Below are 16,574 nucleotides of genomic sequence, written 5' to 3' on the forward strand. Positions count from 1 at the left end.
TAAAGCCCATGAAACGTAAAGGTGTTCATGCCAAATTTACATATATATAAATATCTTATATAAAAAAAGATTTAGTAGCAAAAATATTGAGAGAGCGAGAACATGAGTAATGAACATGGTGCCACGACAATCTCAATGTAACCCTCTTTGATCTATCATTTCCTCAACTAATAACTACTGCGTAATTGGATCGTGCATCTAAATAACAATACAGTGCTGGACTGCTGGCTGTCGCATGTTTTGTTTATTTATTTACTTGATACTCGTATAGTCGCTTCGTTGGAACCGATCCAACGATCAATCCTTACCGTAATCTGTATTATTTTCTTTTGTTTAGAATCGTATTTTATATTACTATAACTAGGGATTGGTCCGCCCTACGGGCGGATGAGTTTATACTAAAATTATTATTAAAATATATTTTAATTGTATAAAACAGTTGAAATTTACTTTATACTGAAATAATTAATATAATCTGTTTTTATTCTAAGATTATATTGAAAATTTTATTAAATTTTGCTGGGTTGAATTGAAAAGACCACTAATATTTTTGTTGGAGAACACAAAATTATTAAATTAGAAAATTAAGTTAAATGTAATGATTTATATTTTTCTATTTGATTTTGATTTCAATTTGACATAGTTGAAAAAAATCTAAAGCAAGAATGATTAATTTTTATTATTTCTAAGAGTACCAGATTTTAATATTATTACAACAACTAATTTCTCACGATAGTAAATTAATACATCCACCTCCAAGCTAAATCAATTGAAAATCAAATATAGTGATAAAATTATAAAAAGATAGATTTTAAAGTAATATAAAAATAGTTTCAATAATGTATTAGTATATATTATGTAACAGCAAATGATGTTTTATAATAATGTTTTCAGTTTATATTAGATTTTAAATTTATAATAAAAATTTTCTTTAATTTTAAATTTCATTTTAAATTTTGATGTGTTACAACTATTTCTATATTTATATGGTTTGTTTTAAAATTTCTGCAACCATTTGTTCTCAAATTATCTCATTTTAATTATTGTAATTAATTAATTTTGCATTTATTGGGAAAATATATTGCATTTTTGATTAATAGTAACACAATTTCTTGTTTTATTTGGTTGATCATTTAATCATATACAGAATTTAAAAATGATATTTATGTGTAATTTTAAGTATGTCTATTTGTTATTGTTTCCTCGTGTTTTATTTCTCATAGTATTATTTTATATTGTGTTTAATTTTAAAACTATTAGTAATATATGTATTTTGATTTAAGACATATCTCTTTATTCATTGGATACGAAAGGTGGATAGATTTTATATATTTGAATGAATAAATAATTTTATATTTTTTGTTTCATTCTCCGTTTACAAATTTTTAAAGGTTTTCGCATTTTGAGCAAAAAATTTTATTAGTCGGGTGACTACTGATAAGTAACTAACGCTGGTTGATGAGCTGAAAGTGAAGCTGGTATGGAATTGTGTATATATTATACAACCTAATCATTTTTTTCATCCGGGGGTTGGAAAATATGGGACAGTGTGAGAGAAATCTCATGTATATGGACTTAAGATCTCATTAGAGATCCTGAGATTGTAATTCCTTCAAATTCAATAATATTACACTACTTGTCCTCTATCAACTACATATCAATTCTTGATAACAACGCAGAAGAATCATGATGCCGGAAACTGGAGCTGGTCACATAATTTCAATTCTCTCCAGGTCAAGTTATCTTACGTTAATTGTATCCCACAATGAACATGTGTTCGTAACTCATGTACAGAACATAATTTAGAGTTTCACCAAACGACATTAGTCTGGCATCACCTTGCCAGAGCCAGAGAGAGTTGTTTCTGTTTTCCTTATGAAGCTCTTGTATCTGCATTGCAACTCGTAAAAGATTTGAAAAGTGCATTTCTCAGAATGGTTTTGCCATTTTAACATTTCATAATCAACGTTACAAATTGTGCGCTTGGGTTAGAACTTTAAAAAAAATCGGAACTGAAATCCTTGGATGTGATAAAAGGGTAAATAATGAACCAGAACATAACATTTGTAAGCAATTGAGCTCCTGCACAAGTCTGTCACTTAAAAACATGTTTAGACAGGGAGAAACATGAGCAGCAGTTCTTTCAAAAAAAAAAGAAACATGAGCAGTGAGCACCTAACATGTAGACCACGGAATACTTAAACCAGGAGACGATTACTTGAAAAAGGTAAAGCGATAATGTTAAACTACATTGGATGTAGTCAGCTGGCTTCATTGATAAAGGTCAAGCGATAATGCTAAACTAATTAAAAGGCTGTTGAATGATCGTTAACTTTGAATCGACGATCACCAAATCCACATCCATATGCTCGTCGGCTCTCTTAACATTCCTCCCTCCAAAACGAAGGAGATGTGTCATAATTGTGGCATTGAAACGACCAGCTTCCGAATCCGAGAAGTGGAGCTAAGTAATCGCAATTCTTGAAAGTTTTAGTTTCCGCAAGAGTATGATTCCAAAGAGGTTTGTGATTTGACTTGACCACCATAAGACCATATATATACAGCTGTACAGCTGCTTTGGTTGATGGGAAGGTGAAAAATCTGAATCTCATCAACCAAAACCATATCAACAGCCAAAACGTATGATTAATTGCATTAAATTACATAATATGGAATCAATAGAAGTCGATCCAATAGTATTGACCGGGACGATGCGGAAGAGACGGTGATCGTCGGCGAAAACCAACAGACACACAAGGAGGAGAAAGGGTGAGGGTTTCAATAGTATGGGTCTGTACATGAAATACATAGACGGCCCAGTACGAATTCAGATTGACAAAACAGAAACAAAGCAAGAGTCATTTTTAAAGAAGTTGTACACGTGGCAGAAGAAGCCCCATGCTTCCTGATGATGTGGAGGGTTGTGTGCAGAGCACAACTCTACTTTATATATATAAGATAAGATACTACAATTATTGAGACGTCTAATTATTTAAACAACTTGAAATTAAAAATTTAATTTATTATGTATGAAGCTTCCTTGAACTGCACGGTCATGCGATCGTTGGAATTTGGAAACGTATTGCCTTATTCGATCAAATATGCTATTTGACGTAGAACATAATTTTTATACTGATTCATTTTCTAGTATGGACTGTAAATAATTGTTCGTTGATTTTTACAGAATTAGGAAATCAATGAATAATTACCCATTTGCTCTCTGTAGTGATGGGTTCAGTTACCCGTTCGCTTTTTCGGATCTTGGTTTGTATTGTTTTAGAATTTCAATGGGTTTGTGTTGAAAAGAGTCGTCGGTTCTTAGCTGGATTCATGCTAGGGATAGGCATCCTTAGTCTATGCTGGGCTCGCCGTCTTTCCGATTCGTCGGTTTGCACTTAAAGTGTCGTAGAGAGGCTAGGGTTCGTACCTTGAAGCGTTGTCGGGAGATTAGGGTTTGTGCTAATTGGCGTCGTCGGATTTCCTATCGGCATTGGCAGTTGTTGATCATGAATTGTAGTTTCTAAAATTTGTCAGTTTGTTCCATAAGTCTTTTTTACACTTTTTTTGGGGGGCTTATGCAACTTTGTAGCAACTATAATTTTAATTAATGATTATTTACCTTTTAGCAAAAAAAAAATGAATAATTACCTAATCAACCATAACGTAAATCTATATTATATGACATCTGATCAAAATGAGATTTAACTCTATCTTAACGATTGAAAGATTTATGTGGAAATACAAATAAGTTTTTTTTTTTGAAAGCATTGTTCTTTAGCAAGTCATACAATTTAATTAAAAGAAATGTCGACTCGTGGGACTCGTGTTATTTATTTATATTAGCATAACAATAATATAAATAAAATACATTATCACATTCTGAGCACGTCGAGTCTAACTCGTGGGACGTGTGTGGCATTCTCCACTGCTTAATCGGATGATCTAAGATGGTTACTGTTAACTTAATTAAAGCGATAGAGAGGTAGTATATATTGCATGTATAAATTTTACATTCATCCGAAATTCAAACTAATATTTTGTGGTTAAGCATGACATGGCTAAATTGGCAAGGCCTCGACGCCACCGCTAAAAGTTTAAGACGGAATACATCCCATGCCGCTGGATTTGAATCCGCTAATAACGACTATTCTTAGCTGAATTGTCAAACATCATTATGCACGATCATAACTTTAAACTTTAAAGCATATAATTATTACTACTATCAGATCACTAATATCAACTATTCATATTCAACTCATTTGCTTCATATTGACAACAATATACTATTCTAATGACTCGTGGATCACGAGATTATATAATATTTATATCCCCTTGTATTAATTAATTACTGGCATAAGTTTAATAAGCTCAATAAATACCAATGTAGTTCTTCGTATTGATCACTAACTCTCACCCTCTCCTCTCAGGTCAACTCTCACTCTCTCTCATATGATTATAGATCTGTAGAAAACTTTTTGATTATAAAACATTTCGTGTTCGTAATTACAGGTAATATTCGTAAGCAAAAGAGATGGCCCAAAAGGTGGAAGCACAAGGAGGTAATGGAGGCAACCAATGGGATGATGGATCAGAACACGATGCTGTAACCAAGATTCAGACAGCTGCAGGTGGGAGCGGTATCCAATATGTTCAGTTCGACTATGTCAAGAACGGACAAACCGAAACAGCCCCTCTTCGCGGTATCAAGGGCCGTGCCATCGCAGCTGATCCGGTACCAATACAATTTCCTTATGTTTCGTTAAAGAAAAAACACTTTCCTTATGTTGCTTAAACTTTTCTATATGTTATTATGAGATGGGCTTAAATTAAAACAATATCAAGATTATATATTTTCAATGTTATTATATCGGTGTAAATTAGCATAATAGATCAGGATTAGATATTACCAGACATAGTTAAAAGGCAATGCTTATATCATACTCATTTGTTTCAAAATGATGTGGTCACACATAAAAGCAATTATATTAAATTTTAATTTTAAATACATATTTTTCTATGATAATCTATTTCCACAATTTAAACTAATAGAATTTCAATAAACACAATTATTTTTGAAATTTACAATTTGTCATTATTACCTAATAAAAATACATAAAATATAAAAATGTACTTTTTGAAACAATTTTTTTCCATATCATATATCTTTCTGAAATGGAATATGAGTATTTTCTTTTTGAAGTTATTGACCTTTTGAACTTCCGGTGGATCTTTTCAGTTTGTGATTAACCATCCAGAGGAGCATCTAGTTTCAGTAGAAGGTTGGTATGACTCTTCTGGTATCATTCAAGGGATTAAGTTCAACTCCAACAAGAAGTCTTCTGATGTTATTGGATACAATGATGGTACTCCATTTACCCTCCAAGTTCAAGACAAGAAGATTATTGGCTTTCATGGATTCGCTGGAGACAATCTTAATTCTCTTGGAGCTTACTTTGCTCCATTAATAGCCGCCCCTCCTTCAGTTCCCCCGAAGAAGCTTGAAGCTAAGGGTGGTATGTCTGGAGCTGAGTGGGACGATGGTGCTCACGACAATGTTAAAAAGGTATCTGTAGGACAGGGCGAAGATGGTGTAGCAGCTGTCAAGTTTGAATACACAAATGGTTCTCAAGTGGTGATTGGAGCTGAACGTGGGACACCAACATTGCTTGGATACGAAGAGGTACATTAAAACATATTATATATATATATATAATATGTTTTTTTCCTTTTTAAAAACCTATGTGGACTAGTTTCAAAATATTGTTTCCCCTGCCTCTTGCGCAGTTTGAGCTTGAATCAGATGAATACATAACCATCGTGGAAGGCACCTACGACAAAATCTTAGGGAGTGATGGCCTGACGATGCTTACTTTCAAGACTAACAAGAACAGAACATATGGGCCGTATGGCCTCGAAGGTAGCACACACTTTGACCTCAAGGAGGAAGGTTACAAGATTACAGGGTTCCATGGACGAGCTGGCGCGACTATTAGTGCTATTGGAGTTTACTTAGCTCCAGTAGGCACCATCCCCTTGACTCCTGCACAACCAACCAAGAAGCTAGAAGCTAAGGGTGGTGAGGGAGGAACATCATGGGATGATGGTGCTTTCGACGGTGTACGAAAAGTGTCTGTAGGACAAGCCCAAGATGGTATATCAGCGGTTAAGTTTGTGTACAACAAAGGTTCTTCTGAAATCATAGGAGATGAACATGGAAAGAGTACTCTACTTGGATTCGAAGAGGTACTTAGTTCTTGCTTTATTTTTTTTTGTCTTTACATCAGGATGGTTTCGTTTTTCTTTTCATTTTTTTCAAAGATATGGACTAATGTCAGTTTGGTTTGGGCTACTTTGGTGGCAGTTTGAGCTTGACTATCCAAGTGAATACATCACGGAAGTAAATGGCACATTCGATAGAATCTTTGGGAGTGACTCCGCGGTACTTACCATGCTTACGTTCAAGACTAATAAGCCAGCAACATATGGTCCCTTTGGGCTTACCGCTGGCGAGGCCTTCGATCTCAAGGAGGAAGGCCACAAGATCGTTGGGTTTCATGGAAGTACTGGTGATCTGCTTCATAAATTTGGAGTCCACGTCCTTCCCATCACCAACTGATATTGGATATCTTGAATTTGTCACGCTTTTGTTGTCTTCCTCTCTTAATGGTCTTTGAACTTTTGAATAAGCTTTTTCCACGTTTTACTAGCCGCTGCTATTTGTTTCAAGGTTTTCTTCTTATGTTGTTGTTCTGTCTAAGCTGGATTCGTGATCCGTCTTAATGAATAAATTTTATTTGGATTTTTTTTGTCTAGTTCCTTAAATTATTTATTAAAGGGGTCTTACTTGAGTGACTGACTAGAGAAATGTAACATATCTCTATTTGATTATGGGAAATTTCCCTTTTCCTAAGCAAAACAAGAAAATCAGAGATTTCTTGACATTATATACAAAGACGAGATTTCTAAATGCAAGCATACATTGTTGTTTTAGGTGACAATAATATGCTAAGCGGTTTGCTTGAATAAACGGAAAAACTTAATGAAAATTTGGGCTGTTTTGTTTTTAGGTGTTACAAATATAATGCATAAAGTTTATAATATTATTTATTTATTATATATTTTTATTTCAACTGTGAGATACTGTTTAAGAACCAATTTATGGAAATGCTCTCAGAAAATTTCATTAAAAATGCTCTTAGAATTTTTTGTTTTTGTTTTTGGTCAAAGCTCTTAGAAAATTTTAATGAAGGATTCTCACAAGGGTTTTCAGTATATATTAAATTAAAATTTAATAAACTATTATTATAAATATCTTAAAGTAAATATTTTAAGGTGATTTTTTCATAATTCATAAATACCTATGATAAAATATTAATATTTTATATATTTGCATTTTTTTTTTAATTTGAGATGTTGTTAGATGAAATTTATATTTGCATTCATAAATACCACATATTTTCTTTATGATGTTGTTATGCCTGACATGGATCAAATCAACCATTTTATATAAAATCAACCACACATAAAACATCAGGCATAACAACATCATAAAGGAGACAATACTTAAAAACACTTGAAACATAAACAAACAGAACAGAAAAGGTAGGAAACTTATTCACTCGAACACAATTGACAATTTCAAAGGAATGAAAGGAAAACATGTGATGATCAATTAGTGCTCGAAAGGACATGAACTCCAAACTGATGTAGCAGCTCGCTGACTTTTCCGTGGAACCCGACGATCTTGGAGCCTTCCTCTTTGAGTTCGAAGGGTGTCCCAGAGCTTCAACTCCAAAGGGAGCAGACGTTTGCTTATTAGTCTCGAACCTAAGGAGTGGAAAATCTGACCAAAATCCCAAGGAAGCCAAAGCTATCACCTTTAGGAGTGGTAAGCAGTTACCTCCTAGAACCCTCACCAAGGATGCTGAAAAACTAGGTGAGGGAGTTGCCATCAACATAGATGATGAAGTGGTGATTGTTGATGAGAAGATCAATGACGAGATCTTGGAGAAGATAGTAGAAGCCAAAGGTAAATGAAAGGTTGGGGAAGAGAAGAAGACAGTAAAGGATGGTGAGGTTGTTACTCCATCAAGTGAAAGTTCTTTTGTTCCTCTTCCTTATGAACCCAAACTTCCATTCTCTGGTAGATTCAAGAAGCAGCTGCTAGAGAAGTACAAGGCTCTGTTTGAGAAGCAAATGAGTGAAGCTCAGGTTGCAATGCCCATCATCGATGCTTTCATGTTGATTCCTCAATACAGCAAGTTCCTGAAAGATGTTGTAGCTGCAAAGAAGAAGGAGATGAAAGGCATGATGATTCTTACCCATGAATGCAATGCCATCATCCAGAGGCTTGATGTTCCAGAGAAATTAGAGGATCCAGGAACCTTCACACTACCTTGTGCTCTTGGACCTATGGTATTTGAGAAAAGTCTCTGCGATTTGGGAGCTAGTGTCAGCTTGATGCCTTTGTCTATTGCAAAGAAGCTTGGATTCACTCAGTACAAGAAGTGTAGACTCTCTCTGGTGTTAGCTGATCGTTCAGTGAAGTATCCTGTGGGCATCTTAGAGGACCTCCCTGTGAAGATTGGAAGGTATGAGATACCTATAGATTTTGTGGTGCTTGAGATGGGTGAGGAAGCTCAAGACCCATTGATTCTAGGAAGGCCATTCTTAGCTACAGCAGGAGCTATTGTTAATGTGAAGGAAGACACAATTGATCTCCATTTGGGTAAAGAGAACATCCTCCACTTTGACATCAAAGGGAAAATGAGGAAACCAACTGTGTTCGGGCAAGCCTTCTACATTGAAGAGATGACCACTCCTGCTGATGAGCACCTTGAAGAGTTACCACCTGAGGACGACGAGGAGGGAGCATCTCCCTCTACTCATTCCCCATAGAAGGTAACCCACCACACTCCCTTGTATATACCATTTTATTTTTGCATATTAGTCTTCTTTTCGGTATCTCTCTCTCTACTTGACAACACAGAGACTGTGTAACTCAAGTTTGGGGGAGGTACCAAGTATTTGATCATGTTTGCTTTAGTGTTGTTTCATTGAGTCATGCATTGCATACCTATTTGCATAGATAAAAAAAAAATCAATCATTTAGTTTGCATCATTTGCATTTTTAGGAGAGTCTAGAGCATATAGGTTGCATTCACTTGCATTGGGAGCAATGATTTTGAATGCCTTGTAAAGAACACTACGTTGCACCTGAGTAGCTTTTGCACCTCTCAAAAAGACTTGTATGTTTCGAACCTTGAAAACTCTTCCTGAAACTTGTTGATTGCTGAAACTCAGTCTTTGAAGCCAACTACGACCTTATTTGAACTGAACGAACTTAATGCTTCTTGCTCATGGTCCCTTGTGTACTGAGTCATGGCTATACACACTTGAGTTATCACATCTTTTATACCAATCTTTTTTGACAAACTTAGTGGTAGACCACTCCCAAAACCTTTCCTTCCTTTTAAGCTTTCATTGTTTGATGAGTGAGGCCTTTTTCGGAAAGTCTTACATGTGCATAATGTTGAGAGTATCGGGAACGACAATGCTTGATCTTCATTCTTGCTAGATTGGGCACTCTATTGTCTAGCTATAGGTGGGGGGTGAGTGTTGTGATTATGATTTGGGAGAAATGAAAAAGGAAAAGAATAGACTCTTTGTGCTTAATTGAATTGTTTTATTGGGATCAATAGAGAAGCCTCTAGCTCAAGTTTTGAAAAGTCTTGGCCCCAAGCCTAAAAAAAAAAAAATAAAAAAAAGGAGAAAGAAAAACGAAAAACGAAAAAAAAAAGAAAAAGAGAAAAGAAAAAAGAAAAAGAAAAGAAAAAAGGGGCTAGCAAAGTTGTTAAGAGCTAAGAAATGTTTTGAGGTTGTGAAAAATCCCTTGTAGATTTCAAAGAGAAAGAGTTGATGTTCTTAGGATCTTTTGGTGAGAGATGTGAGTTGGGTTTGACATTGGGAAATGATTGTGTGATTTGTATGTTTGGGAAAAGGGTAGAACAATGGAGATTGAGCATTGTATGCATGAGTTGGTCCCTTTCTTAGATATATTATGTGCAATGTCAAGGCTACTTGTTTCGAGAGTAAACCACCTTAAAGATCATATATCTTGAACCTCTTGACTCTTTTAAATAAAAGCCTTCCCTTACCCAACCAAATGATTTGGACCAACTGACCATTTGCAAGAATTCACCTGATGTTTTATGCTTAATGAATATGATAGTTGGTTGATTTGAATGTGTGGATGCTTGATGATGAGTGTAAAGACAAAATGAGTTGAGATAGGCCTAGAGAAGCTAGAGTGTGATAAGAGAGTGAGCTCATGTTAGATTAGATGTTGAATTGAGTGCTAGTTGTGTTCCTTTTGGCTATGAGCTCCCACCTTCAAACCTCTCTCCCTATGAGTTTTAGAAAGTTCACTTGCGGACAAGTAAAGGACTAGTGTGGGGGAGTTGATATCTTGCATATTTGCATTGTTTTATCCATTCATTCATAAACATTTTCATCATATAGATTAGGATTTAGACATGTTTAGGTTGCATTTTGCATACATGAGTCTCTATTAGGTACTGGAGTACCACATGAGGTTATTTGGAGCTCAAAAGAGGTGAAAAGGTGACCATTGGACGAACCGAGCATGGGAGCGACCTCCCGGAGCGACATCACGAAGTCGCTGTGTCCCACTTCTCAGAGCGACCTTCCTAAAGCGACGCCATGAAGTCGCTCGCGTTCTCATTACTCCGAACAGTCTTAGATGACCCTGGAGCGACCTCTCAGAGCGACCTACCAAGGTCGCTCCCGATCCAGAGCGATCCGTTGGAGCGACACACAAAGTCGCTCGCGACCTCTCGCCCGGAGACACCAAAAATCGGCCCTGGAGCGACTTCCCGGAGCGACACCTGCAAGTCGCTCCGCGTTATTTTGCTGCCGAAAATCATGATTTCTCAAGGACCTTTTTGCAATTTATTTTGGACGTTTTGCACTTGGAAAAACCTATGTTTTAAACATCTTTTGTAGCCACCAGGCGGATTATCTTTGGATCTATTGAGAAATACACAAAAACTCTCTGGAGAAGTTCATCTCTTGGATTTTGATTGTTATGTTCTTGTGTTCTTGTTGATTTCTTATCTATTTCTCTACATGATTAATCTGAAATCCAATATGGGTTTAAGAGGAATCATGGAGATTGGTGAGTAATCACCTTTTGAATTCATGGGTTAGGGAGATTAAGGGTGATTAGGTTAGAGATAGGATGTTTTAGTGTAGATCATTCATATTTCCTTGCTAGTAGAGTAATCATAATGCATCTTCTGAGTTGGCCACTCAGTTGTTGATCCTTAGGCATTTCTCACCCGAAAGGTGTTCGATGAAATGCCCGAGACAACTCTCCTAGGCTTTTAGTATACTTTGCCAAAGACATTTGTTGTTAAAAATGCTAAGATAGCTAATAGACTTGTTAGTAATGATTGCTTTCATATTATTCAACCAAAGACATTTGATGATTGAGATATGTTAGCAAATGAGCATTCATCTAGACATAGAGCTTGCTTAGAATTGTGTCTAGGCTTAAGGTTGATAGTTTGATTGATCATTTGCCATCCTTAGTTCGATACTTGATCACCCAAGGTCCAATCCCTATGCCCATGAGTTCTCTTTTCCCTTAGTCAAAAAAGTATCATTCTGTTATTGCTTTCTAGTATTAGTAGTAGTTTAAACCCCATCTAAATCATTGGTTGCACTTAGATTAAGTGAGTACTTGCATTCTCGGTGCTTTGATATCCCTCAGAACTGGTTCGACAATCATTTATACTACAACATTTGTCTTAGGAGCCTTGAAAACTCCTAACATCATATTTCCATGTTCATCTCTTATAATTTCCTCAGCCCCCTTGGCGTACGCAAACTTGACGACTGATATACCATCTTGTGCTTGTCCAACAAACAACTTTCTAACGCCATCGTACGCACCATCATCCAATGCGGTTCCTCCATCACCACCAACTGCTGGTAGCTTTTTGGCAGGAGTCAAAGGAGTTGTGGTTGTAACGAAATACGCACCAAGAGCATGCAGAACCTCTCCGGCGCGTCCATGGAACCCAAGAAGTTTACCACCGTTTTTTTCCTTGAGTACAAACTTTTTTCGGTCTCTAATCGATAGGGTGGAGAGGCTTCCCTTTGAATGTATAGAAGGTAATAGATGTGATGACGTCGGACTCATGGCCAAATATTATGTCGTAGGTTACCTGCACTGCTATGATGTAAGTGGCGGAGGCAGGATAGCTTTTTACTAGGGTCAATTTGCTAACAATTACAATTTACAAGGGTCAATAATTTAGTTATTTAACATTTCATCTAATTTTAGAAGGAAATGTAAGTAAATTTCTTTTTTCATATGGGTCATTTGACCCCTAATTACACTGTGGCTCCGCCATTGCTTGATGATGTAGTCGTCTGCGTCAACCTCAAACTGAAAAAAATAGAAATAAACATCTCGTGAGTAGGGAATTTGTAATGGATTATGTCTATGTAGACCATAATTGGTGAAATGGGTCTAGTCTTAGTAAGAATCAGTCCTAATTAAGATTCTGTGGAATATAAACAATTTAGTAAGTTTTAATAATATATATATTTATTTTTACAAATTTGGTAACTTGTCTGTATAAGTTCTTTCGTAAATTTTGGATTTGCTTCATTCTCATTTTTGAGATTTAAGTCTTGCTTGGTAGACTGGTAGTGTTGTAGGGAAGTAATTCCTCCCTATTATTGAGTCTTGAGTAGTTTAACAAATGCAAATCATAAGTTGAGCAAATAAAAATGGACGCAACAGTATACCGTTTCGAATCCAAGTAGTGTCGTATTCCCATGTTCACCTCCTTCAACCTCCTGAGAACCCTTCTCGTACACGGCATTGATAAACGATACACCATCTTGGCCTTGTCCTACATGCACCTTTCTAACGCCGTCATAAAAACCATCATCCCATACATCTCCTTCCACACCTCTTTGTGCTTCCACCTTTTGAGCCATCGTTTGCTTGCTTTTGATAAGTCCTTCAAAGTACTTGTAACAACGAATTAATTAAAATAATTGTATTGACCAAAAAAAAACAAATTAAAATTATTGTAAAGCTAAATTTTACAAATCTATTATCACATGAGAGACTGAGGGTTAACCTGATCAAAGATATAGATAGAGAGTCCAGTTACCATTTATTGATGTCCTGAAGGATATAGGCCATCAGTTACGTAAAAAATGTCGATATTTTTATTTATATAATCTCGTGATCCACGAGTCTGTAATATATTAAATCGTTGTGGATATGAAGCAAATGAGTTGAAATTTAGCACATAAAATTGCTGTCAGCGATCTCATTTTAATTTGAAGCTAGGATAAGACCCGCGCCTTGATAAGATTACATATAGTTAGTAACTTGATAAGTATAAGAGACAATTCCATTGAAATATTCATAGTTAAGTTTTTTAATACTCAAAATTTTTAATTATCCAGTTTAATACACAACTAATTATTTTTTTTATTTTAATCACAAAAATTAAAATGTTAATGTTAATCCCCAAACTTTAATTTAATACCTATTTTAATATCAAATCTTTGTTTATTTTAATAAAAAATGCTAATAAGTTTCAAATAAAATTTTTAAAATCTCTAAAATTTACTAAACCCAACAAATCTCAGAAAATTCTAATTTTATTTTAAGCTTGAGAAATAAAATTAAACTGTATATAATCTTAAATCTTGTAAGAAAAGTTTTAAATATTAAATACTGAATCTAGTTTGTTTCTGAAAAAAAAGAATTCTTCAAAATTAAATTTTAATTTTTATGAAAAAATTTCTCCATAGTTTATTTACATTCTTTCCTGAATCTTAAAATAAAATAAGACTTTTGATATCTTTTTTAGTTTTGAAAAGAGAAAAATTACATGTTTACCACTTTCATGGTACCACTTTTCATTTTTACCACCACTAATGAGACATTTTCAAAAATACCTTCTTCATTAAGTGCCAAAAGACTCTTATACCCTTGTTATTTATATATATAATAAATTATTATTTAAATAAGAAATAGAAAAATATAAAAAAAATAGAAAAAATAGAAAAAAAATAAAAAATGTAAATATTTTTTTATGTTTTCGAATTATACTTTTTCAAATTCGAACTTTTTTATATATATTTTTTTATTTTTTTTTCGAATCTTTTTTCGATTTTTTTTTATTTTTTTTTCAAATTTCTTTTTGAAAAACGAAAATTATGTTTGAAACTATTTTTATACATTTTTAAGTATTTATATATTTATTAGAATCATAAATTTCACATTCCAAAAACCCTACCCCACCCCTCAACTCTAAATCCTAAGTCTAGATTAGTTAACCCTAAAGGTATAATTGTATTTTACCTTTCATTAAAAGTGAGGGTAAAAGTGGTTAGTGTAAATATGAAAAGTGGTACTATGAATGTGGTATTTGTGGCAATTTCCCTTTTGAAAAATATAATATATTATATTTTATATTTTGTGTATATTCTTAAAGAGAAATTTCATGTTTACCACTTTCATGGTACCACTTTTCATCTTTACCACCACTAAATGGTCATTTTCAAAAATACCTTCTTCATTATTTATTATTATTTTTTTATGTTTTTGGATTATATTTTTTCAAATTTGAACATTTTTCTATAAATTTTTTTTTGATTTTTTTTTTAATTTTTTTATTTTTTTTTTAAATTTTTTTTTTTTCAAATTTACTTTTTTAAAATTAAAAATTATGTTTGAAGCTTTTTTTTTTTTTAAATTAAGTATTTATTTATATATTTGACAAAACTTAACTATTCCGTGAGAAAGATCAAACGAACTTCATCCTTCCGCACAGGTAAAGATACTCAAGCTTCATATTTAAGTTCTTAGCTAGATAAATAAGAATAAAGTTATGATTGATCCAAATTATAGGAACGGGGTAGTTTGCATGTAGTATAAATAACAGAGACAATATTACAAACGGAAATCCAAAAACTGAAAACCAAATCCAAAACCTCATAGTACTAATGCAAACATAAGCCTTTACTCTGTGGTGCTTTAACATGCTCGTCTCGCTCTAGTCACTTTTTTCAATCTTCTCCATCTTCACCTTTATAGTACACGCAGATCTTGTAACAAAGTTCTGATCAAAAGCCTCCTCTAAATTAAGATTCGTGTTCTACTGAGCTTGGCTGGTGTCAGATCATTAGACTCTGAATGCTTGGATGAACCACAATTTGACATTAGAGACCCTTCATATTAAACATGCCAAAAATCAGATACTAAAGAAGAAAAAATTAATTTGAAATAGATAATAGACAAAAAGAAGATAAGTAACAAAAAAATTATAAAATAACAAATATCGCTGCGTGAAAATAAAAAATTATACACATTTGATTTGCAACATATAGAAAGCAGTTTCACAATTGGAAATTGAGTGGCATCGAATTCATCTATCATTGCAAGCTTTGTGATAATATTTAGAACTTTGAAATAGCCATGCTTTATATAATTTTCCCTCTCAATACCAATCTCGAAAATTAAAGTTTTTATATGGACTCATCAGAATATTGCTTCTGGAATTTTCACGCAGCACTCAAAGACGGATGATTTTGACCTGAACCTTCCACATGGACGTGAACGGCTTCAACTCAGAGATGTGATTAAGGGCAGCCATGAAAAAAATTTAGAAGATTAGTATGAAGCCGAACTGTTGTTATGTAATGGGATGAGTAAAATGAAAGAGAGGCATGCGACTTATATAGCGTCTATATTTGTATCAGCCCTAAATGAAATTTTTTGTAAGCTACGCAATTTACCGTAAATCAATCAATCAATAACATCCTAATTATAAGCATTTTCCATAAACTGATACTGTAAAATATACGTTCACTAAATGGCATATATCTACCTTGACATTCACACGGCAGAAGAATTAGTATAGCATTTTAAAAAAATTTCGAACATTAATCGACGCACAATAACTCGTCTCCAATCTAGGAATGAACACCAAATGCAATTACCATATATGGTTTATACGATCGAAACAAATTGTTTGAAATTGGAATATCTACATATCATATGTCTTAAAGAAAAAAACATACTGGAAGGAGACGTTTTAGAATAATAATACTTTTTTATAAAATTTGTTTATAATATTGAATTGGAGGCGATAAGATTAGTATGCATCATTCAAAATTATTTTTTAAAAATACTTTAATACCTGTATTAATCCTAAGAAACATTCTTATTTGCAAACTGGAAGGAGATTTAGAATAATAATACGCTTTTATAAAATTTGTTTATAATATTGAATAGTTGGAGGCGAGAAGATTAGTATGCATCGTTTAATATATTTAAAAAAAAAATATTTGATAATCATCCCAAACATGGATAAAGTTTTGTAAAATACTACAGCGTAAAAGAACTCTGATCAATGATATAAACGAATCAGTGATGTAAAAAGAAAACTAATGTTACATTCACAACATCTTGAATAATAAAATGGACCAATTATAACACGATGTCATTTATATGT

General features: G+C 33.8%; 1 protein-coding gene across 1 annotated transcript; it reads left to right on the forward strand.

The window, feature by feature from the left end:
- Nucleotides 1–4,343: 4,343 nt before the first annotated feature.
- Nucleotides 4,344–6,802, forward strand: LOC103840010 (PYK10-binding protein 1). The gene is made up of 5 exons (XM_009116497.2): nucleotides 4,344–4,427; nucleotides 4,510–4,732; nucleotides 5,237–5,680; nucleotides 5,785–6,243; nucleotides 6,362–6,802. The coding sequence occupies exons 2-5, from the start codon at nucleotides 4,532–4,534 to the stop codon at nucleotides 6,614–6,616; spliced, it is 1,359 nt and encodes a 452-aa protein (XP_009114745.1). The 5' UTR covers nucleotides 4,344–4,427; nucleotides 4,510–4,531; the 3' UTR covers nucleotides 6,617–6,802.
- The last annotated feature ends 9,772 nt before the right edge of the window (nucleotides 6,803–16,574 follow it).

The sequence above is a fragment of the Brassica rapa genome, chromosome A01 (genome assembly GCF_000309985.2).
Source record: "Brassica rapa cultivar Chiifu-401-42 chromosome A01, CAAS_Brap_v3.01, whole genome shotgun sequence".
NCBI lineage: Eukaryota > Viridiplantae > Streptophyta > Magnoliopsida > Brassicales > Brassicaceae > Brassica > Brassica rapa.

What these genes read in the sequence shown, in the direction of transcription:
- LOC103840010 (XM_009116497.2), top strand. Translation starts at nt 4,532, where the DNA reads ATGGCCCAAAAGGTGGAAGCACAAGGAGGTAATGGAGGCAACCAATGG. An exon ending in GTGCCATCGCAGCTGATCCG is followed by an intron (nt 4,733 to 5,236) that starts GTACCAATACAA and finishes GGATCTTTTCAG; the next exon opens with TTTGTGATTAACCATCCAGA. An exon ending in CATTGCTTGGATACGAAGAG is followed by an intron (nt 5,681 to 5,784) that starts GTACATTAAAAC and finishes CCTCTTGCGCAG; the next exon opens with TTTGAGCTTGAATCAGATGA.